Genomic DNA, 26,079 nt, shown 5'->3' with positions numbered 1-26,079 from the left:
TCAAACATGCTAGCTACCCTTCTCTCCTAAACTTAAATTTCTCTCTCCACTTGGACTTAGCCCGCAAAAATCCCTCTAAACGACAGCAAAATACTTACACAAACTCGAGATCAAAACTTAATTCCCAACGAGCCAAAATTGCTCAAACTCAACTCAAACTTGGAGACTTTAAAAACTGCCAGCAAAAACCACCTAAAATAACTACTCCTACAAGCTAAAGCCTAAAAGGGGGGTCACCGTTTGTGATGGAGCGATTGTGTGAAAAACCTCACAACACTTAGGTCTCTTTGAAGATACCCCCTACATTCAAATGAGCATGGTCATCATGACTTGCACTGCTTATTTCTAGATCCAAGTGCTCCCAAACAAACTCTTCTGGTACAAGTATTAGTTCTTATCATGGATATTCCACTTGTGCAAAACCATTAGAGTCCCCCACTTTAGGTGTAGCTGATGAAAGTTGGACACCTATGTCTTTAGGCTTTAAAGGATGACCTACAAAACTCTTGACATCAGAAGAGAGATAGAAAGGCTCAACCTCTTCATCAATCTCCACATCCTTGTTGAACATTAATCAATCAATCTCCAAATCAATCAACTTGTAAGATTTTTGATTTGCATCATACTCTATGATCATCAAATTTTGACTGTTTAGTAAAATCTGGTTATCTGAGTATTGCATAAACAATGTCTACTTGCCAATGCACATTGCCATTCGACTTAGTACCCTCCAAGGATGGTTGTGCTCGAGGTGTGTTTTTGTGTACAAAATATCTATCTATAGAAGACAACTATGGCATTGATAGTAGTGCTCTACTAGAAGTAGCATAAGTGGTAGCCGAGTGGACATTGGAGTTGTCGATACATGGGCTACAAAGAGAGCCCACTATACTCTTAAGTGTTACTTCTTCAAGACTGCAATACCCTGAGATTCTAAATGGCTTCCCTCGTGGCTAGTTTTTCCCTTTCCCTTTGCAACGTTTTCTCCTCTTGGGCAGCAAGCAAGTTATTTATTTCTTGTTTAATTTCTTTTGTAAATGCCTCACAAACCCTCATGTCATGCTTCGTGATGCTTACAAGATGGTATTTGAAGTGGTATATGCCTTCACTAATTTCTTTTTCACATTTTATACAACTTACACTATTAATCTCAGATTCTCAAGTCCTTCAGAGGCATACTATCAAGCCTTATCTCTAGCCCCTTTAAGATGTGTGCCTATATCTCCAGATGAGCATGGATCTACTGAGGCACTAATAGACCCTATAGCTGACCTAATTGAGGTGAAGTTCTATTTGCCATTTCAATCAAGTTTCAACCTACACATACAAATTTGAAACCATAAATTAATATATTATAGTATAATAATAAAAAATTAGCAAACTGACTAAGCTAGTTTAAATAATTTTGCACATAGTTGAAACTTGAAATAAACAAAAAAATGTGTTGCGGTTTTTTTTTTAAGAAAACATGTGATTCTTGAGAAAACTATGATTGCTTTTTTTCAAACATTGGTGTAAACTCTGGTTCATTATGTTCTAAAACAATTTACAATATTGTTGATGTGTGTTTTATGACCCAACAAACAGCAGAACAAAATACTTAAGTATCTTATCCTCTCTTGATCAAAATCGTTTGTGTGCTAAGATTGTGGAAGACTATAACAACCACTTTTCCCAGGTCTTAACTAACAACTAGCATATCAAAGAAATACAGTTATTACTTCATGTTAATAGGAAGACAATTATATGTTTATGGAATGAGATTAATGGTTACAATCAGTTAAACAGAAATTTCATAACAATTGAAGATATTATCAATGAATTTAACACGGAATTTAAAATCTACATACCGTAGAATTCAAAACCGAAATCCGTCTAGGGATGCTTCTACAAAACCCAGGTTAGTCCATAAATACCGCTTAGGAACAAATAGCTATACCACTTTATCGAAATGGCAAATACCATCAAATACCACTATATCATTTAGGGCATCAAATACCAATGTATCAATTAGGGCATTAAATACCATTGTATCATTTAAGGCATCAAATACCATTGTATCAATTAGGGCATCAAATACCACTATATCATTTAGGGCATCAAATACCAATGTATCAATTAGGGCATCAAATACCATTGTATCAATTAGGGCATCAAATATCACAGTATCATTTAGAGCATCAAATACCATTGTATCAATTAGGGCATCAAATACCATTGTATCATTTAGGGTGTCCAATAACACTGTATTGTTTAGGGCATCAAATACCATTGTATCATTTAGGGCATCAAATACTACTATATCATTCCCTTTCTTTCTATTGCTAACTATGGCAATGACATACAATTAGAAGATACGTTCATTTTCATAATTCACATAAATGAAAGACAGAAATAACAATCCTATCTCTTGCATATAGATATACTTCATGTTTAGTTGGAAGATCAACCGATCTAACTGGTTACCAATTATATTGTAATAACCCTAATCGGTTATAACTTCGTCAAACACCAATTTCTTGACTAATTCAGTTGTTTGACATTTCGTCAAACACTTTGCAAGCAAGATCTGATACCATTGTAATATCCCATGCAATTCTGATTTTTATTTCCAAATTGCTAACCTAAGAATTTCATCAAGCACTTTGCACACAAGGGATACATATAGATATATTCCAAACTTTAATTGATACACTTGCAAAACTCCAAACAACCAACAACAAATGGTTTTTTGTGTTTTTTTGAAACATATAGCATTGGTTACAAATGAGAAAATATGCATCTACAACACTAAGACATTAAGGCAACACATGCAATGATTTCCAATGATATTTTAATCCTTTTTGACAAGATTTTGATATACATCATATTACAACAAATTTTGCAAACCCTACCAATGCCCTAAATATCTACTCTTAAACAATGCAAAATGTAATAGATAAAAACTTTGAATTGCTCCAAAATATGAATTTTCCTGTAGCAAAAATGCCAAAAACTATAGCAAATCACTGTAGTGACGGCATTGTAGCAGTGGTACTGTAGCAGCAATATTGTAGCAAAGTTACTGTAGCAACGGTACTATAGCAGCATCACTGTAGCAATATCCAACTTATTCCATACTCCACAAATTTGGCCCTAGGCCACAAATTTGGCACAATGAAAAGACCGATTTGTCTTCTCCAACACTTGCAACCCTTCGGAAGATATTTCACCACCTTAGTTATGCAAATCAATGGAAGTGTTTGTTCCCAATGATCAATGTTTCAATTGCAGAAACCCTTGGCTTCACGAGTTATCCAGAAGAGTAGATGGCAACACATTCAATACTCAACAATGAGGCTGCCCTCCCTATTTATTCTTTTCCTCCAATAGATGGACCTCCTAGAAGAAATAAAATAATATCTAATTACTCCTTCTAGAAGATTCTTTTAATTTATTTATTTAACTTTAGTCGCTTTTAACTAAATTAATTAAATATAAAGTCATCTTTTAATTTTAATTTATTTAATAACTTTATAAGAAATTTATTTAATCAATTTCTCCTTATTTCTTCACTTAGCCTTCGGAGAATGTAAAGGCTAAGAACTCCATTGAGATGCTAAAATAATGGGGACATTACATAAATTGACGAGAAAAAATGCTTTCATCAAAGGAATTAATTGCTTCAATGATATAAATCAATCCATCATATCTTCTACTTGCAAAAACATCATAAAAGTAAAATACCTATTACTAGCAAATGTTTGAATGCATAACTCATCTTTGTCTAGTGCATGTCTTGGCATCTTGTGGAAAGGGGAAACATTGTCAGGGGCTTAACCTCCCCACTGCAGACTTTAACTTATCCCCACACAATCTCATTCGAGAAAAGCCCTCCCTACCCAAAAATAGATGGGGAACACCATATCCTACAACTAAGCATCTTGGTATTAGAGTATCAACTCATCCTTCGACTTGAAAACTGAGTATACTTGGCCAATCATGAGCTAACGCTTAAGTAATTTATATTTAAAGATTCTTATCGTTTATGGAATGACTGATCATATAGTTTCTTTCTTGCAGGGGAACCACTCCTCTTCACCCATTATCTAAGGCTTCTCCACCTTGGTGAGTCCTTGGAGTTTACCAGACTTCTTGAGATCCTTTCGCACAACCTTATTAAATGTATTCACATATCAGAAGTACAACATACACCAGAACATACTTTAGTTTACTGCTCATAAAAAAATCAGAGCTTTCTAACAAGGATAAAGTTCACAAGATATGGATTGTATCATAAATTAAAGATCATTTCTGGCCTTGAATTCGGCCTTTGATATAAAACCCAATCAGACATTTATAAACTTGCTGGCTGCTCACACAGAGGTATAACAAACATAAACTATTGTAACAGAGAAAACATCACCTGAGCACAAGAGTTGTATAACTGAGTTCTTCCCAACTCTTCTCGCGTGAGCCAAAGGACTAGGCAACGGGATTGTATGGAGAGGGAGAAAGATATGAGGAAATAGTAAGAATGGGTGGAAAGTATTGCCCACTCTACGGAAATATCAGAAGTACTACTCTTCGTATTTAGCAAATGAAATGAGAGATATATCTCCAAACCCACATCCGTGGTGATATATAATAGGAACTCTCGATCGGTTTTAATCAAGAACATCAGTTATCAAGAAGATGTGATGTGCATGGCCAATATCGGCCTCAAGAAACTCTTTAGATGCTAATTTAAAATTTAAAAGAAGAAATACCCCAATACAAAGGTAGCATACACTCAATGACATGGAGCCAAAAGAAGGACATAGAGATTATATTTCTCAAGAATTATAAAACAAAAATATATTGGCATTATGGTATTGTGCCATCTCTGTTTGTACTTACATGCTTACGTACATGTGCATATATTTTAATTATATATTTATTTAATATCATCATGTTGATATATGCACATATACATATACATGTATGTGCAAGTATGGATGTCATAATAATATGGTGTCAATATACTTAGGAGACTCCACAACTATCAAAGGTAACAATTTAAATTATTAAACAAAATGCTTAATGTTTTCTTTTTCTATCTTATCAATCGACCAGGTAGCTCATGGTTGTCCCACATACACTCTTGCTTGCCTAGTCATTTACCCATAGCCAAGGTGGTTCAGGACTTTTACCTATTTTCCCAGTGATGGTGGTGCCCCCCATGCCCAATTCCTTTCTAGCAATGCTTCCCCCCCCTCGACATGCTCCTGCAAGGAAATTCCCCATGATTATACCATATTCCTCAACAAGTTAGTATTCATAAACCATCATAACAGCTAACCACCAATTCACTTCCGTGATGAATAAGATAAGATAATAATATTAATGTCCAACAAAAAACCATAAAGGTTTATGGGACTGAGCATACAAACAGAAGAGCCAGCAACAACAGGATCACCAACCTATGACTAAAAGGAAACAAAAACAAGACAGAAGATCAAGGCAAGGACTAAGAATCCTTCCTTGGTACAAAGTAGTCAGTCACAGAAGGATATAACCGTGTACGATTCAAAGTCATAGACCGTCATCGAGATCCACTGGAGGAGTGTCGTTGCCTAGAAAGGCTGGTACAATGTCTAACCAATCTGGAAGGAGTGATGCTAGAAGGCCTTTTCACACCTCGTGACGGAGACAAGGGGGAGAGAAAGGCGGTAATGAGCTGGTCAGAGGTGTGGTCCTGAGATGTGGGTGACTAAAGGGTATGCTCATGAAGCTGGGTGGCCTCCCGAAGATAAAGTGCAAGATATTGTTGATCTTCATAATTGAAGAACTCTGAAAGAGAGGAACAATCCCAAAAAAGACAATAGAATCTCCCTCTGATCTCATAGTAGATAGGGCAACGAAATAAGAAATGGGTCTCACTTTCAACTTCTGCCAGAGTACACAATCTACAAACCCGACCCTCTATCCATATGGTCATTAGTTCAAACCCGAAGATGATGAGAGCCAACTCTGAAGGAGTCCAAAGAGAATTGAAGAGCATGACACCAATGCCGATAGAGATAAGCAGGACACAATAATACCATTCTGAATCTCAAGAAAATGCTCGGCATAAAATGCCATCTTAGGACGTAATTGTCCAGGAGGATTACACCAAGTAGTGATAATATATTGTCTGTAGATATCCTGTCGAACATATCATTCAACTCCTAACAAGAGGGGAGGAGATGAGCAGGAGCATCTAGCGAGATCTGGTATGGAGGGAGACGATCAATGTCAATTTTGATCGAACCCAACAGAGAGGTGCCAGGGCATACGAATAGCAAGATCTAGTGCGAGTGTGGATTTCATAACCTGAACAGAAGACCAATATGCCAAATGAGAGTATTTGTGACGACCAACATCAAAATCCATGAAGCCAACAAGACAATGGAGAAACTAGATCAAGTCAAAAATGGTTGCAAGCCTAAAAGGATGAGCTCCAAACTCGGCTAAGACAATTTTGTGGTGGGTGAGTCTATGACATCTGATGATGCGCCATGAAAACAACGTCTAAACAAGCTCAATAGAAGCCCAATCAGAAGCAAGAAGAGAAGGCCCCCAAACCATCGAGCCATACAGAACTGTCGGTCTAACCAAGGAGTCCAAGAGGGACAACTTGGATGAAATATCCTAAAAATGATGTCTAAAACATTGTCTCTCAATCATGACTAAAGACCCCGTGCCCTTACTAATTCTAGATTGAATAGTGGGTCTCAAACTAAAAAAGGGTCCCGAAAACTTAACTTCGAGATACATGTATGAAGAAGTGATCTCAACTTCCTGTCCCTGAAAAAAGAAATGAAGATGAGAGGTCTTTAAACAGTTAAAGATCATAACACGAGTCTTAGCCAAATTGACCACAAGCTGACATTGATCACAAAAAGAGGCTAGACCATTAAGGAGTCTCTGTAAACTGTCAGGAGAAGAGGCTAGGAGAACAATATCATCTGCAAAAAGGAGAATGGAGATCAAAACCTGATGCAAATAACACCCATCACCAGGATGCGAGGAGTTCACAAGAAAATCCTCCAACTCGTCAATATGCAATCCGAACAAAGTAGGAGAAAGAGGGTAGCCCTGTTTCACACCAATAGTGCTCTAAATCGGATCGAAAAAGCCCTCTGAAGTCCTGAACCTACCATTCACCTTCTCGTACAGTCTCATAATAGCAGTCAGAAGCATATAAGAGATCCCAATCTGACTAAGTCTTTGAAATAAGGCCATCCTAGGAACTGAATCAAAAGCCTTACGGAAATCCACAAAACAACAGTATAGTTTCTCAGAGTGATGCCTAGCCTCCTTAATAATAGCCCTCATCGTGAAGATGTGATCCATAGTCTAATAGTTTGCACGAAAACCAGCCTGACCTTTAGCCCTACAACCTATCCTGTCAAGCTCTCTAGATAACATGGTGTTTAGAGCAATGGCATAAAGTTTGGCAAAGGTATGACTGATCATGATAGTCCTGTAGTTACCAGGGTCCAAAGCAGGCTCGGACTTATGAATAGGATAAATCACATGTCGTGACTAGGTCTCAGGAAACCCAGTACAAACCACTCTATTGAAGAGTGTAGGAAGATATGAGCCAAGTACTAAAGCACCAAGTTTGAAAAGTTCTGCCTGGAAAGCGTCCTCATCCACAACTGTACTACATTCTCATGGATCTAATGGCCTCTAAGATACTGGAGGAAGTGAACAAATGGCAATAAGGAGGCAGAATAGAATGAAGGCAAGGCTGACCCGGAATGTCATACAATGAAATGGTGTGAGAAGTCAAAGAGTGGAAGTCAAGGATGGAGTGTAGGGGGGGAGGGTGGAGACAATGGGGGAAAAGGGTGCTGCAAAAACTCTAGGGATTCTGGATAAGCATGGAGCAAAGGGATCTGCACTAAGAAGAAGCAAAACAACGCTTCTTGTGGCAAAGAAAACGAAGATAAGATAAACGCAGGTTTGTGAAGACCAAGGAGTGAGTCTCAAAGGTATAGTGAACAGATTGATGAAAAGCTTTACAATCATCATCAAACCATTTATTCATAGGACAAGTATTCCGATGCTTAGATCTAAGATGAGGGGAACAGTAAGGAATAGAAAGAAGAGCGGACTCCCGTATGGCAGGAGCAAGTAAGTCAAACATGACCGAGGCCACCTATGAATCACTAAAACTAGCTGGAATCAAAAGTCTCTTAAGATGGTAGGAAAAAAGCTCACCATAATTCTCAGAATAGCAAAAATGAGTAGGAGTGCAGACAGTGGCCAACAGGATGGGGGAGGGTTGTAAACAAGGCGACAGACAGGAAGGAAAGCAAATAGCAAAACTAAGGAGAGCATGGTCAGTAAAGGGGAGTTGAGAAATGGTGAAACGGTAAATGGAGGAAATGAAGGAAGAAGAGGTGATGACATAGTCCACAACACTCGAACCACCACAATGAGGCCAGCAGGTAAAGAGATCAGAGCCCGGGAAGAAGGATAACCCATTCAAAATCAACAAACTAGAAGACTCACAAAGCTAAAGAAGATGACGACCATAGCAAGAAAGAGGACTAGAAGCATCATCTGATGTGTGCTAAAGTCCCATATAGGTCGAATCTATCTCATAAGTGCAGATCAAATCAGAACCACGGTCTTGTATAGGAGGCTAGAGGTTCCTGGTATGAGCATTGAAGTCCCTAAGAATAATGATATCACCGAAGGCAGTAAATAGTGAGATACTATCTTGAAGATCACCAAAAGGATTACCATCCTCAACATCATTAATGGCATATGGAGAAGAGGTTGGTGGAAAATAGCAAACCGCAAGAAAGATGTCCCTCTGTCGATGATTAAAACGCCCAATATAGACCCACATAAATCTGGCAAAGGCATTAGAGTGAACCACTGAAGTGAACCGGAAATATCATCTCTAATCAAACAAGCAACTCCACCTGACCCACAAACCCCACTAGAAGTACATACCTCTTCTCTACAAACTGATAGCCACTGGTAACCAAGGTATCCAAGAAGAAGGTGCATGGGACTCTCGTGAGTCTCAGTAATAGCCAAAATATCAGCAGACCCCACTGCATCGTGAAAGAGACCAGGCAATGACCATAAAGAATCATTGCCATTCCAGCAGTTGATAAGAAGAGAAGGGGATTTCCTCTTGTCAGACTGCTACCGAAACCATCATGCGATCTTAGAGGTCATCCTCTCTACCCACCCAATAGGAGGAGAATTACGAACTACTGTAAGATTCCTAATAACAGCCCACTTTCCAGCCCGCCTAACATCTGCAACAATTCCCCGTGCAAGTTTTAGCTCAATAACCTATGCCTTCATGAGATCTTCATCTGGATAAATTTTAGAGGGGAGAGAGAACAATTTTTCTTCGCTCTAAGGGCCCGAAGTCTGTCAGAAAAAGAGAGAAACCTGATAAAGAGAGTATCTCCATTATCAAACCAACACTTGTGTAAAGTGATATCAGATATACCGAGTTGGTCAAAGAAAAAAGAATGTCCGGCAAGCATATGGTCAGCAATGGGTGGGAGACCTCGAACACGCAAGTTAAGCTCATGTGTACGACGTACATGCTCATTATCAATCTTGCCCTGTACAATCTTATCCAAGCTCAGCCGGGGTGCAATAGTATCTACGTTGGTACAAAGGGAGGCCCATGATTTCACCTTTTGTTCGGTATCAGCAATCAGAGAGGAGTGTATTGTAGCCATTTCAGTTTGTTGTTCCTTGATTTTATCCAACCCTTCAAGTTGTTCAATAATAGATTCAACATTGGATTTTAAGCTTGTTGTTTCAGAGATAAAGGTATCTAAAAATCGCTTAATGCTCGAGGTGTTCAGTGCTATAGACATTTTGGTTATGAGTGCAGCAACCTATTCTCTAAGCATTGTATTCTTAGCTTCTAGCTTCATTACCTAATCACATAACCTCTGGTAGGTCAGAAGTTGATGTTGTGGTGGGCAACAGTCACTTGTCATTGTAGCAATCAAAGACCAATTACCTGCCGTAAATATCGACACCAAATCCACAACCTAAATATGGTAGCAACAAAGTAAAGGAGCCCACAAGCAATAAGAGATGTAGAAACCCGACACAACAGAAAGGTGAAGAGTATTGGATGGTGAAGGAAGAGAGAGACCCAGTCACATAACCTCTGGTATTCTTAGCTTCTAGCTTCATTACCTAATCACATAACCTCTGGTAGGTCAGAAGTTGATGTTGTGGTGGGCAACAGTCACTTGTCTATGTAGCAATCAAAGACCAATTACCTGCCGTAAATATCGACACCAAATCCACAACCTAAATATGGTAGCAACAAAGTAAAGGAGCCCACAAGCAATAAGAGATGTAGAAACCCGACACAACAGAAAGGTGAAGAGTATTGGATGGTCAAAATGTAGACCACACGCAACAACCCCGTCACACCAAGAACCAGTTGAAATGTAGACCGGAAACACTAGAAAACCTGTCACAGAGGGATATAATAGAAAACCCGTCGTGCGGGAGCACCAAAACAACCGCTAACACCAGTTGTGCAGAAATCACCAGTCAGTGAAAGACACCCACTAGAGCAAAAGGCACCTTTCGATAAAGCAGAAGACACCCACGGAAACAAGGCACCAAATAACACCAATCGCGGAGAGGGACACAGACAAGAAACAACACCTATAATAGTAAAAACCTATGTTCCCCCAAGTTTCCGGTACGGGGACGGTGGGACGGGTTTTCGGGACGGCAAATTTTTTTGGCGATTTTGGGGACAGGGGGGACGGGGACGACTATATATATAGGAAAATTTTAAAATATAGTATATACATTGAAATTTGTAAATATACATGTCATTCATATGAAACTAAGCACAAAGCATGTCATTTAAACATTATAGAACCATAACATACAACATTTGAATGCCATCTATGAAATAATATCCGATTTTAGTATTTTACTATTTAGTATTTTAGTATCCAATTCTCAAAATGCATATCAATACAATATCAGAGAACACTGAACAATGAACATTAAGTTATTAACCATTGTCAATATCATAAGACTCATAATGATAAGCATGATAAATCATAAATTTGAAAATCAAAATCAAAATATGCCCAAAGCTATAGGCTGGCATAAAGTAATAAGTATCATATAATCAATGTATCATAATCATGTTCATGTTCAACATAAAAAGCAAAACATAGAAAATGAAGCAGACTGTTGCTCCTATTCTACCTCTACTAATCCATGGCATCAAAATTAGAATCCTCCTCACTGTCATCCTCCACAAGAAGCGTAGTCTCATCTAATGGAACCCCAACCAGTCCTGGTGCTATGTCATCCTCATCTATCTGGGCCACATCCTCAGGCTCAACATCCCATCGCAAAGCTGGTGTCTGCCTATACTCTGGAGTCTGGCGATCAGCAAGTCGAAGAGCATGATGCACTGTCACTAGCTTCTCCGCTCTTTTAGAGGTAAGTCTATTCCTCTTGATAGAGTGGATATATGAATATGTGGACCAGTTCCTCTCTGCAACTGAAGAACTAGCAACTTGTGAAAGGAGGCGACCGGCAAGTATCTTTAACTTAGGTGTATCTCTCCCATGCCAAGTCCACCATCCAATAGGATCCCTCTGTGCCAAAACAACTCTATCCAACCTTGCTTGTGGCTTACCCAAGTTTGGGCCACGAAGGTTGGTGAAGTCAAGGAACTGTGCACGAAGAGTAGAGGCATCTTGAGCTAAATACATCTTATCAATTGCTTTTGTGAAGCCATCCAAAACCTCAGGATTATCACATGGGAGGCCCCTTCCACCCAACTGTGCATACCATTTGGGATTTAGAGCAAATGCTGCCATATGAAGCGGGGTATTCATTATGTTCCACCTCCGCGTCACAATAGGCCTAATATGCTCCTCATAAAAGCCCAATGTAGGATCCTTTGCCGCAACAATTCTCTTCATCTTACCCAACATGCTGTCAATAGTCTCATAGATCTCTCCTAAACTAGGAGCATTAGTATCAGCATATCTAATGACATCAACAATGGGTGCTATGATAGAGCAAATGTATCTGCAAGATCAAAATGCCAACAAAAAAAAAAATCAGAATTAGAATTTTAAGAATTTTAAGATTATTAGTAGGAAAATCAGCAAGCAAAAGACTAATAGTAAATTTAAAAACCAACAACTTACTTCATTGTGGACCACCAACTCTCATCAAGGATCCTTTGTCTCACCGCTTTTCCTTCAGTGGACTTAGAATGAGACCATCGTCCCCACTTTGGATTCACCACCATCAATTGAAGGGCCTCATACACCTCAATCATCCTCTCCATCAAGATGAAATATGTGCAATACCTATAGCAACAATTAAAAATTAAAAATTTAAACTTAAACATTAATGATTAAAATTTAAAACAAAAAACATCACATGTAAGTAAACTTATAAATAATTTTTTTAAATAACTTAAAGTTAAAACAAACTAAAAGTAAACTATAATTATAATTGACATACCTTGTCTCGGCTGGTTTAAGGAACTCCTTCTTAGAGAAGGACCTGAATAGAGCAAGTGAAGTGTGGTAGTTGCAAATAAACATTTGCACTTCTCTAGCTTCTAGCACCGCTTGCTTCACCCATTCAATCTTCCCTATGTCCTTCAATGCATTGTTCAAGGAATGAACACAACAAGGGGTCCAAAATATGTGCCTATAAGCACCCTCTATCATCAAACCTGCTGATTTGCACACAGGTGCAGAATCTGTGATAACCTGTACAACATTAGAGGGCCCAATCTCCTCTATGGCATCTCGCAAAATGGTGAACTAAAAATCTGCATACTTTTTCTTTCCTGAGCAATCTATGGCTCTCAAAAAATAAGAGCCAGCAGGGGATGTGACAATGATATTGATGAGTGGCCGATGTCTAACATCGGTCCACCCATCCATCACAATAGAGCAGCCTGTCCTAACCCAAGTGCGTCTCATATCCTCAAATAATAAAGCAACCTTTGAGTACTCTTCATCTAGGATAGTGGTTCGTAGCTTATGCTCACCGGGGGGCACAAATGAGGAATTCATGCTCATAATATCTTTCACCATTTGTTTATAATAAGTGGAACAGGCTGCATTATATGGGATACCATTAGCAACAAAGAATCTACCAATGGATGCCTCACACTTCTCCTTTGCCTGTGCATTAAACATACTTTCCACCAAGCCCTTCTCACTACTACTTATCTTTCTCTTCCCTCTAGACCCACTAGGGCTGCCACTAGTACCCATGGCAGATGAAATATGCCTAGATGATTGTGAGGGAATGGATGGTGATGTCACTGTCAAATTTTGCCCCTCAATTTCAGCCTCTAAGTGCAATCTTTGACATTCTAATTTTTTTTCATCGGTTAGGTTAGGACAAGCTTTGACTCCTTGACATGTAACACCTAAAAAATGTGACTTCACTCTTGTATAGCTGCCCTTAAAATCATCAAGACAAACATGACAATCCCACACCCTAATCCCTCCCGAATTCTTTTTATCTTTTGGCCTAGGTGTGACATATTGGAGAAGAGGTTTTTTCCTATTGAAAGGACCCTTTGCAAAATTCTTCATAATGTCGGAAGGGCATTTAAACAAATCAGCTTTAGGATTGGGTTTTTGCCTAGTGTCACTACTAACAACATCAACCTCTACATTTTCTTCTTCACTACTACTACTTGTACTCCCACTGCTGCTCATTGTGTTTAAATATGCAATTGAATAGATATATGAGCTGAAACAATGAAAAAATTTTAAAAAATCAGACTTTGCAAGCTACAAATTTATTTTAAAAATGATAAATGAAAGCACAAAGAGTTTTATACTTACTTGGTGGACAAAATAGAAGATCAAACCCTTGGTCAAGCTCTTGGAAGCAAAACTATTACCTCCTCTACTTGCAAAATGAAAACTTCAGCCAGCTACAACATAAAATGAAAATCAAAGAATGGTTAAAACAATTTAAATGTGTTGAGTTATATACATTTTAGGGTTTTTGGAGGAGTGGGGCCCACTAGCCGACCAAAAAAGACACAACAAATGTTTTTTTTTAATGTTTTGAGCTTGCAAAAAAGGGGGACGGCCGGCCGTACCCGGTACGGTCGAGGGACGGCTAGACGTCCCCTTTCCATACTGGGGACGGCTGGCCATCCCCCTTTTGTCCCCCCCACGTCCCCAAGTTTCGGGGACGTCCCTTGCAAAAAAAGGGAATTTGAGGACGGCTGGGGGACGTCCCATACCCGTCCCCCCGTCCCCAGGATGTCCCCGTCCCCAAAACGGGGGGTTTTAGGCCAGGTACGCGTCCCCGGGGAACATAGGTAAAAACAAAGCAAGCACACCATTGCGAATAACATTGGAGAGAGACTAACAGGCAAAAAGAAGATCTCCATTGATGCAAACGGAAGGAGATAGAAAGATCGCGGGAGTAAGTCAAGGTCGACCCGCGAGAGGGCACATCAAGACGATTAACTAATTTTCCAAAAATCAAGATAACAATATAATGGCATCATAACGATTAACTAACATGTCATCTTCATATGAAATTATAGCGATTACCCATCTTGTCATTTCACAAGATCATAACTAATTTTACCTGTCAATTGACTTCACATGAACGCTCAACAACTATATGAACATTTTAGATTGAACCAAAAATTGGGATGTAACAAAGACTACACAACAAACTCCAAGGTTTCCTTTCACGTCAGGACTTGAATGTAGACAAGTTCATTGGTTGATGTGATTTTCTCAATATCACAAGGGACCTTATGTTTATATCACTTGAGTCAATTTCAAATCATACCAGATAGGAGATATGAAAAAGATTTGGCAATATAGTACTTATTTTTGGGTTTTCACAAAATATGCAAAAAGCAAAGGGAAGGAGTTTAGAGATTATAATCTACTCCTAAGAAAAAAATGAAATCCAACCGCCTCCTGAATGAACATCTCACTATTCTTTTTAAGACCATTGCGGGGGCTCTTGGATTTCCTTATGCTTGCCTCTTTATCTTCCTATCATTAGTCTTTTTACTGCCCCCTCTATAATTTAATTCGAAGATAGAGAAATACTAATAAAATGACTTTATTATTATTTGTGATATTGCTATCAGGATTTAACTGTGTGATTTTTGAGTTTAACCCATTGACCCATGTTTCATGAGTAGTGATTCAACATGAATCCATCTCTCATAAGAATAAATGGAACACTTAGCACTCATTAGATCTAGGTGATGCTCACAGGGGTGAAGCACCAAGACTTTCCGAGAGGTCACCCATCCCAATACTACTCCAGCCTGAGCTACAAAGTTTCCTCCATGGTTAAACGGTAAACCCAAAGCTTGCAACCCCATTTGCAATACCTTCACCAAGTGTTGTGCCTTATGAACCATTCATTAGAAAGCCCCTTAAGCTCATCAATTGATAAGTAGGAGATAATTTCCACAGCAAGTCAAATTGTGATATTGCTATCAGGATTTAACTATGTGATTTTTGAGTCAAACTCATGGACCCATTAAAGTCATTTTAATGCTTAATTAAATAATTAAATTAAGTTGCCATTAAATTTTAATCATTTAATTAATATCCATTTTTTAAAAAGGGACTTTACAGACTTTCATTGCAGAATGTAGCATTACTTTCTCTTATTTCCACGTCTTCATTACAAGGTTATGTCACAATATTGAGATTGTAAGAACCTCAAAGGCTATCACCCTAAATTTTCTCCTTTTTCCAACGGAGCTATTTGAATAACCAATTTGTCTACATTCTTTGGAAGGTATCAAAGTGAAATAAATAAAGAAATTTCCGATTTTCATAAAATCTACTGTTTGTGTATTCGTCAGATTTGCATGTTGTTTCGTGACATACAGAGTGTAATATTTCTTGCTTTGATTTGTTTACCTTCTTTTGAAACAAGTATCACCACTACAATCTCAGATTTTCCCAATGCAAATCATTATTGAATATTTACTCAGGATAATATAAATATGATGCAAAGGTCAATATATGCCAACAAGGCCACAGGGAGAGATTATTCAAAATATTATTGTCAAAGAGAATTTTGAACTGTACCTCAGCCTGACTTCAGAATAATACCACTTTCAATCCACAAGCCAATAGTTAAAATTATGAACTTCAAACGACAGCAACTCAAAGATAATAGAACCCCACTCAAGTGTGTAACCAAGAATTTCTCAGCTTCCAGCACACTGGCTCAACTATCCAAGCTCAGCGGTGGTCCTGACACCATGTTATAACTTCTCACACCATTCACATCTGATCTGCAATCTCTGCTAAGAAAAGTTGAATCGTGCTATGAGAAAGCTGGCTCTGTGAAATACAAAATTCTCCATCACTGGAAAATTGATAGGATTATATGCTTACTGCCATGTTAAACAGGATGTATGAAATAAGGACAACTTTGGGATTCTTAACACAATGGGATTTAACATGACAGAACATTGGATTTCTTGGTACGGAGTTTCATATGGTAGAAATTTACTCAACTCAATAAAGTTTTCTAGACCTTTTGGTGCTCAATTGCTCACTTAGTCTGCCAGAGGATTAAAATATTAGAAGATATTTACTGCAATTTTTGTCTAATTTGTATGTATATATATGGTAGATTTATAGAGTTCTTGGAGGAAATAATAAATTCTTAATTTTTTTAGGAAAATGTGAAATGTTTTTGTTTGAATACTTGATCTAACCTTTGCATGTTTCTATAATTTAGAATTTATGATGTGCATAAATGGGAACTTATGTATTGTCTTATGCAGAACGTGCTTGGTAAATGGAGTTCAAAGATTTTTGCAGTTGCATTGCTGGCTTCTGGTCAGAGTTCTACTATAACAGGAACATATGCAGGCCAATATGTTATGCAGGTAAGGAACTTCTTCAAAGCTTGTGAATGGATGTACAGTTTCCACTGCATTTATTTAAAACTCAATGATATTTGGTATCACAATTTTGGTTGTATAGACTGATGCAAATAAGTAGACACTCGTTTCTAATATACATATTAATTATTATAATTCCTTGTAAATGCCTCTATATCACATCATGTGAGATGAAAGCTCTCTTGTGGGATTTAGAAGATTATGCCAATGTGTTTCCTTGTTCTTTTGTCCTAATATTCATCCAAATATCTAAATACTAACTCATGTCATTTGGCACATTAGTTGTTTAGCCTTCAGACAAGATTCTATTTGATCTTGACTCTTGTTAGAAAAGATGCCAACCTTGATCCCCAAGGATCACAAGAGTAATGCATTAGAGAATATTGAACAGAAATTGTTGAGGATTATATCAGATATTGAGAATAAACAGTGACATAACTACAGAAATCCTTCCAAAAACAATTCCATGACAAGATGATTCTGCAAATATGCATTTTCAATGCATTGTGGTACCATTTCTTGATGTATTGGGATCAGAAATAAGGGCCCTTTACAAATAAAAAAATTCTGTAATATGGGAAGATGTTATTGGATTTTACTGTGTTGTTTCTAAAATTTATTTCATGGCGAACTCCTAGCAGATTATATGCATAATAGTATAACTGTATCGCTTTGTTTTCATAAAACAGTTTATTCTCTAGACTATTAAAATTTGAATGCATTACCCAAGCTAGATTGTCCTCCAAAGGGGACATTTGTTTTAACAACATTTACTCACTCCTCACTGGTGAGTGATACACTGTTCTTTGGTTCCAGCTTAAATCTCTGGGTTGGAATTTGGTTCTTGTTTAATCATTTGGTTTAAAATCTGGCTCCAGGTTCGGTCTCTACTGATGATATGGCCTTTGCTTTTGCTTTATTTATTAATTTCGCTTCTACTCCTGACTTTATCTTATGCATATTTAAAATTCACTGGTTCTTGCAGCCTTTTTCTTCTTCCCTGTTGTTCCACCAATCGTAAAAGGTTGTTTGTTAGTCAATTCCCTATCTGTGCTATGTTCTTCCATCACCTATGTTCAGTGACATTGGCTCTTTATATGATGTTGGTTTTTGGATAGTGATTCCTAACAACTTTGGTCATAACTTGTAAAATTCTTTGCCATTATGTTCACAATCATATTCACCACAAAGGTCTTGCAATGTAATGCGTCTTTGCCAATGATTATTGTCTACTGATTTCCACTTCTACTTGAGTTCAATCCAAGTTAACTTTGAAAAGAAAACACTGCCAGAAATGCTCACAACAGAATGCTATACTACTTTCAAAGATGACATCAGATGTCATGAATCCAGCATGCAAAAATAAGGTAGAAATAACTTTCTGCACAAGGTGATATACACTACAATTCTTGCTACAGTCTGTACATGGAGGAGAGTCACATAAGTGCTCTTACCGTGACATTTGAATTACTATTTACGGGCCAGATAGTTTTTAGTTAAGACAGCCATCATAGTATATTACTGAAAAGTGTTTAATACATTACACAGGCCAAAAATAAAAAAGGACAGAACTTCTCAAAATTTGTGATTTTTATTCCCAACTCCACAAGATCTCTGCCATAAACCCTCTTGGGTGGGCTTTTTGAAAACTTGGGATTGTTAGTCCAAATAACCCAAAATTTCTGCCCTTGACATTAGGGGGCACTCAATGCAAGAAAAATTGATTGGGGTTGATGAAAAAGCCAAACAAATGAAGTGGAAATGGAGTTCCCTCAAAACATGCAAGGCTGGATGACATGAGCCATTTAGGTTGCTGAGAATGACAATTTCAAATTAAAACTTTGCTAATAAACTGGTCGGCATAGCCCAAAGAAGTGATTCTTGAATTTGGAGTCTATATGAACAAGATGGAGAAGCTCATTTAAAACTCCAATCGATTCAAACAATAATCAAACAAGCAGATCAGGTCTAGTGTGAAATTCAGAGAAAGAAGACCAAAATTGAAATCAAGTGGCATTCCATAAGTTAATATTGCCAAAGGTGAGAAATTTCTTGGTGAAAGACAGAAAATGCCAATCAGGTATGAAAGGAAATTGGATTTGTAAGAGTTCATGAATTCAAAGGGGTTGCTGAGTGTTATCTCAAGGGAAACTCCTAGATTTCACACTCAGTAAATTAGAAATTTGAACTTGAATAAAATTGGAAAATCGTTTTCTTGTAGGATTGCATGATAGAAATTGATTGAAATGAAATTCCAAGGGATAAAAGTTCCTTTCTAAATAATTCATTAGAATCCCAAGTAGTTGTTTGGACTAGAAATTGCAAAGATAGGAAAGATTTCATTTTGCAAATGAAGTGTAAAAGATGTATCCATGACAACTCAAGTGTTGTCTTGTTTTGCGAAGTGAAAATGAAAGAAGATTAGGAATTGAAAAGTTTGAAACACAACTACAAGGAAGATCCCATAACAACATAGAGATGGTGGGCAAGAAGATAGTTTTAGGTTAAGGATCAAATTGAAGATGTGCATTCAAAGATTAAGATCGAGATGGAGAAAGAACAAATTTCCAAGCTAACAAGTGAAGGAAACATCATCAAATTGAATTTTCTTTGGAAGTCCAAGTTTACTTTGAAAGATATAGCTCCATGAAAGACTTCATCTCCATGAATTTCATGGTTGAGAAAATCAAGATTTCTGAAACCAACAAGTATAATGAGAAGATTTCTAAATGAAGGAAGATGGAGAAAATTGTATAGGATGATGCGATTTAGGAGTATGCCATCACAATTGAAGGCTTGATAATGTTGAGCATGAAGAGATATTTTCTCATCGCCAAAGAGTTTATCAAGTCTAAGAGATAAAGATGTTGAGGTGGCACCCACTCCATTTCTAGCCAATTGGAAAATTACAACTACGTGTTCAAGCACATTCAGTCGTATTATGCCAAAGTGTATGTAATTTCCCCTTTTTAGAATGGTCATGATAGTGGATGGATTTAGCCTATCACTAGATCCTTTTAGGCTAATATTGGTGACTAGAGGACCCTGCTGTGGGTTTTGGCTCCTTTTGGTGGGATGTACTATTTATAGTAAGTTAGTGGATGGTTCCGATGAGCTTAGAGGAGTTAGAGGAGTTGAATGATGCTCTCAATTTTTGTTTTTGGCTTCTCGTTTGGGCTCCAAGGATCTTGGAGGGAACATCTATTTTTAGTAAGTCACACCGCCAGGTTCATTCATCATCTTTCTTCATTAGGATCACTCATGTGCTATCAGATTTCGATTCGGATGCTTCTTTAGTCATTTTCACAAGACGGATGAATTGTGACTATTATTTAATTAAATATGCTGAGGTTGCTATTTTTGCTGGTATTGTATATTGGCCACCTCAGTGTCATAGCTCATTGAACCGGGTTGAAAAGTTTTAAATCTTGGGCATAGGAAACAATGGCCTCATGTGCCAGAATATCAAAATACAGCTGAAAAAGGTCTTTTTTGGAGCAAAAGGGAATTAATAAATTGTATTATTCAAATATATGCCTAAGTATAAAGCAAAGGGCTTTAAAGTGAAATGTGTCTTGAAGAAGTCATCTTCAATTATTATAAAAGCAATGCTTTGTGAGAAAGGAATTCATTCTATTGCTTATGTTATTTTATTGTGCATTTTGAAACAAGGGTTTCAACATTGGTGGATAATTGTGAATTCTTCACCGTTTTAGCACTTTGAATTTATGAAACACCAAGTGAATTGTGCCCTATCTGCTGAGTATTGGTCTGAGATTTATTTGAGGATTGAATGGTATCGTTGTATACCATTCAATTAATTATTTGACTTTGTTTTGGAGAGGGACTGGAATAAGTTTCATAGCGTTGAATCTGCTGCAACACTTCAGCAAATTTGGTGCCATTTTGAGGAGCTATACAGTGGCAGTGATCTGCATTTTATAGCTGTGATTTCATTATATTGACTCGCATTTCAAGTCTATGTGTTGTGTCTGGTTTGCTGACAGTGTTTACCATTTTTTGGCTGCATATTTCAATCTTTTGTAGCAACGTTTCATGGATTGGGTTTGAATTCTTCACAATAAGACGGATGTGGTCTATTCTGAGGCTGTGGTAAATAATTTAGGAGTGACGTTACAGTTGGAGACTATATTAATTATTGTAGATCATTTCCAGCCTTCAGGTTGAATCTCCTATATCATCCAGGTTTCCCAGGTTCATTAAATGTTCAGGATTTAAATTAAATGTTATTTCATGCCAAGTGTTTGTTAAAATGTTTCTTGGCTGTAGGTATAGATTTACATCTAAAAATTCTGATACATGCATTTGAAATGATCTAGAGTAGTTGCCATTGCCTTTTGTTCTTTGTTTAGTCATCGTTCAGTTATTTTGCAAGCATTTGAACATCATTTAAAACCATTTCCAGCAAGCAAATACAATCTGAAAATTAAGGACAGCAAGATAGGCTTTACGTGCAAAGTGTTTGACAAAATGTCAAACATCTAAAAGTGAAGCAATATGATTGTAGCCGACAATTGGTTTGTAATCGACATTGGGTAATTTAAGTATTTTGTACTTGTGTTAGTGGGTAGTTAGGAAGTGGGGAATGTGTCGGTTGGTTTCTAACCAACTGACCCCTTTATAAAGCAAATGGATACCTGGACTTTGTACATTCATGTTTTGGTAATATTAATAAAATAAAACTGCTCCTCACCTCCATAGATATAACATTGTGGTATGGTATATTGGTGAACTTGGTGATAATAGTTGTAAGATATTCTGTAACTTCTGGTAGTAATTGTTCTCTACATTTTTGGTGTCGTTGCCTAAATTCGGATATAGAGGTATTATGCTTGACAGGATGGACTAATGGGACGACCATTTATACCTTATATCCAAATTACTAATAGTGATGGAGAGGAGGAAATAACTAGGGAGGATTAGTTGACACGCGACCTGGTGACAGCATGGGAGGTTGCGGTCGAGCAGTACGTGCAAAGGGAAGCCTGTGAGAGGACGGTTCCTGAGAGCACAGTACGCGATGAACTCTCCGTGCCGCTGGCGGTGCATGATCTCCTAGGACAGATTCCTTGGCTTTTGGCAAGGAACCTTGTACATATTGAGGAAGAAAGAGCACAGATCGAGAGGGAAAGAAGAAGGCAACAAGTTCTTCAACGGTTTGCTGAGAGGGCGCGGAATCCCAAAGGAGAGGAACCTAATAAGCCAAGAGAGGGAGACAGGCACTAAATTACTTCATGCCCCTAATTCCAAATATATACCGGAGGATAGTACCATAGGATGAAACTGAGGAGGAAGTCACCCTAAGAACCTTACGTCTCTAGCAGCAAGAAGAGAGACGTTGTGATTGGAGAGCACAAGAGGATTCCCATCAAAGTCAGGAAGGGTGGATTGAACATACTATTAAGGAACTAGCCAATTTGGTTATTTCAGACACACTGGAAAGGTAGTCTGGGTGCCAAAAACTGGAAACCCCTGAACGGCAAGAACTTTCTCTAGACAAGATAAGGAGTGAGGAGTCTAGCCCATTGGGAAGTAGTGTTTCATTGGGACATAAACTTCTATAAGGAAGTGGTGTTCCATCAGGAAGAGGAGTTCCATCAGGAGGAAACCTATTGGGAAGTAGTGTTCCATCGGGAGGTAAACTTCCATTAGGAAGTGATGTTCCATCGGGAGGTGGAAGTGGTGTTCCATCAGGAGGTAAACTTCCATCAGGAAGTAGAGTTCCATCGGGAGGGGGTGTTCTAGCAGGCAGTAAGGTTCCATCCAGCAAGGGTGTTCCATTAGGAAGTGGTGTCTCATCTGGAAGTAAGGTTCCACCTGGTGGTGGTGTTCCCTTGGGAAGGCGGCAACAAGCAAAGAAAATGGCAGTTGATAAACAAAAATTACCTAAATTTACGGGGGACGGATCAAAGGACCCTGCTCGCCATTGCAAAACCTATATAACTATATGGCAAGTGAATGGGGAGAATGATAGTAACAAATGGTTGAAGGCATTTCCTGCCACATTAAGAGGGATTGCCATAGATTGGTATGTAGACTTGGATGCTGGTAAAAAGAACACTTCGGATAACCTGCGTGGAGCATTTGAGGAGGAATTCAAATTGTTAAGAGATGATGATGAAATTGTCAAATCTATAACACCAGGCAAGATAAGAAGGAATTAGTGAAGGCTTATACCAGACGGCTAAAGGAACTTATCAGCAAATTGGACAATAAGCCTGCGAACGGGTTAAAGAAAAGATGGTTTATTGAAGACCTCATCCTGTCCTTAAGAAAAAAAATGAAGATAGTCCCACCATCCACTTTTGGAGATGCTTGTGCACGTGCCATGGACATTGAAAGTGAAAATAAAACCTCCAAGAGGAGACGGCATGTAAGCTCTAGTTAGAGTTCAGAGGAGAGTGAGGAAGAGTTGAAAACGATCCAAGCCTTGAGAAAGGACCTTAAACGGCTAATAAAGGAAGTAGCTGGAACTAAGGATGAGAAGAAGGTAAAGACCTATGGTGCACGGATTGCGAAAAAGGTCATACCAAAGGAGCATGCCCGAGAAAGATGTTTTGCAAGATTTGCCAGATAGGGGGTCATGCAATCAAAGACTGCCCTTATAACCTGAAAACAAGGAACGCCCAGATACTGTTTACTGGAGAACAATTGACACCACCAGCAACTCCCCCAAAGAACAATAATACAGAAGCTTCACCAGGGGGGAACTGGAATAACCGAAGAGGCAATGCCAATAATAGTAATAACAATAGCAACACGAACACACCGCAACAGGCAATCCAATATTATTCTCGAGGATGGCCCATGATCCAATGCAGAAGATGCAACAAATGGGGCTATTTTGCTCAAGAATGTCAAAACTGAGGGGGATAGAATGGAGGAATGCTCTGCAAATGGTGTGGGCCAGGCAACCATGAGGATGCAAATTGCCCAAAGCAAAAAGGTGTGAACATGTTGGATATTGAAGAATCAGAAAGGGAGGTACTTGCAATAACAAGGATGAAAGCCAAGAAAGCTATGTACTCGGAGGTGACAGTGGAAAAAACAAGATTCGAGGAGGCAAAGTAGAACATCTAGAATGAGTTGAGAGGAGAAACAACAGCTAAGCCAGCCAAGACCCCTAGGGGCAAGGGGGTACCTAACATCATAAGGAAAGTATTAGAAACCACCATCCCTGTCTCCATTGGGGAATTATTGGATACACTACCACAATTACAATTCTTATTGACACAAGGAACGCGACCAATGGAACAGGATCCCTAGGGGGAACCAGAGGTAGTAGAACAAGTGGAAACCAAAGCAGTAGAAGGGGTAGAACAAGAAGAAACTTCAGTGGAAAAGGAAGAAAATACCTTATGTACAACAGGTCTAGGGAGAGTGCCAGCAGTGGTAGAAATGGAAATTATGGGGTACAAACTCTCGAACACGATAATTGATGGAGGCTCGGGGGTGAATGTTCTATCGGAAGATACTTGGAAGGCAATCAAGAAACCTACCTTTTGGCAGCCCAAATTTCAGCTGGTAGGAGCAGATCAGCATGGCATCAAACCGATTGGCACCTTGATAGGGCAAAAGATAATAATAGGAACCCAACAATTTGTTTTAGATTTTTTTGTTATTACCTTGGTGAAGAAAGGATATGATGCTTTATTGGGGAGGGGATGGCTAGTAGTAGCAAAAGCCAATCACAACTGGAAACGAAACACCCTTTCTATTGAATCAGAGGGAAAGAAGTACATTATAGATCTCAAAAACCAATTAGTAAGTCAGGACTTGGCATTTGACTCTGAAGAAGAAGAGTATGAAGGGATGGAACCTGACGAGGAAGGAGTACTCAGGTTGGGAGAGTACTTGGAGAATGACACAGACTCCCTTAAGGGTTTATTTCACTGGTAGATGGGCGATTATTAAGTCTTCCAAGCAGATTGCAACATGTTACAAATACAAGAATCGGAGGAACAATATCCAGAAGGGTATACGAAGTACAAAGAAGGTGTAACTGCCTTGAATATGACACCTGCCCACATTTTTGACCAAAAAGTGGAATACAAAGAGGCTAGTCTTCAGACCTTAAACCTAGGAGAAGCAGGGCAAACCAAAGAAATCTTTATAGGTGATGATTGGGATCCTGTGCTGAAAGCGGGAGCCCTCAGAATCTTTATGGAATACAGAGATGTTTTTGCAAAGGAGTACCACCTGAGGTATGTGTCCACCAGATTCCACTCATACCTGGAGCAAGGCCAGTGCGAAAACGACCTTATAGAATGAATAGAAACTATGCGGAGCGGGTAGGAGAGGAAATCACAAAGATGCTGGACGCAGGGATAATATTTAAAGTTCAGACAAGCGAATAGGTTTCTCCTATTGTAATATCACTCAAGAAGGATGGTACTCAAGTTCAGATATGTGTAGATTTCAGAAGCCTAAATGCTGTGACCATAAAAGACCCATTTCCCATTCCATTTACAGACAACATTTTAGAAGAAGTAGTTGGCCATGAGATGTACTCTTTTATGGACGGATTTTCCAGGTATAACCAGATTAGTATTGCGGAGGAGGATAAGCTGAAAACCACATTTGTAGTGGAAGATGGGGTATACACTTATAATAGGATGCCTTTTGGACTATCCAATGCATCGGCTACCTTCTAGCAAATTATACTACACATTTTTCATGGTATGTCAGTGGGAAATTTTAAAGCATTCTTTGATGATTGGTCGGCTTACAGTGGCAAGGAACACCACCTTAAAATTATTGGAGAAATGTCAGAGAGCGAGATTGGTGCTCAATCTTAAGAAATGTCGGTTCATGGTCCCACATGGCAGACTTCTAAGACATATAGCATGTGAAGAAGGCTTAAAGATAGATCCAAACAAAATAAGGGTAATTTTGGAAATGGAGGCCCCCGAGAATGTGACAAGTATCAAATCTTTTCTAGGGCATGTCAGGTATTATCGGCTATTCATCAAAGGATTCGCTAAAGTATCACTTCCGTTTGAAAAGTTAACTAGGAAAGGGGAACAGTTTGAATGGAAGGAGGAGCAGGAAGACACCTTTCAAGAACTCAAAAAAGACTTGTCGAAGCACCTATCCTTATCTATCCTGATTGGGAC

General features: G+C 38.5%; 1 protein-coding gene across 2 annotated transcripts in view; it reads left to right on the top strand.

Annotated features, from left to right (window-relative positions):
• The window catches only part of LOC149528529 (metal transporter Nramp1-like), a 148,465-nt gene that overhangs the window by 100,323 nt on the left and 22,063 nt on the right, over nt 1-26,079 (top strand). For both annotated transcript variants that reach the window (XM_089809525.1, XM_089809524.1), the window contains one exon: nt 16,823-16,927. In XM_089809525.1, the coding sequence (XP_089665651.1) occupies nt 16,823-16,927 (105 nt within the window). The remainder of the gene's footprint in view (nt 1-16,822; nt 16,928-26,079) is intronic.

The sequence above is a fragment of the Cupressus sempervirens genome, chromosome 11 (assembly GCF_028749045.1).
Source record: "Cupressus sempervirens isolate cs-2001-9-10 chromosome 11, ASM2874904v1, whole genome shotgun sequence".
Classification (NCBI taxonomy): Eukaryota; Viridiplantae; Streptophyta; class Pinopsida; order Cupressales; family Cupressaceae; genus Cupressus; species Cupressus sempervirens.
This window is presented reverse-complemented; position numbering and strand designations above follow the sequence as displayed.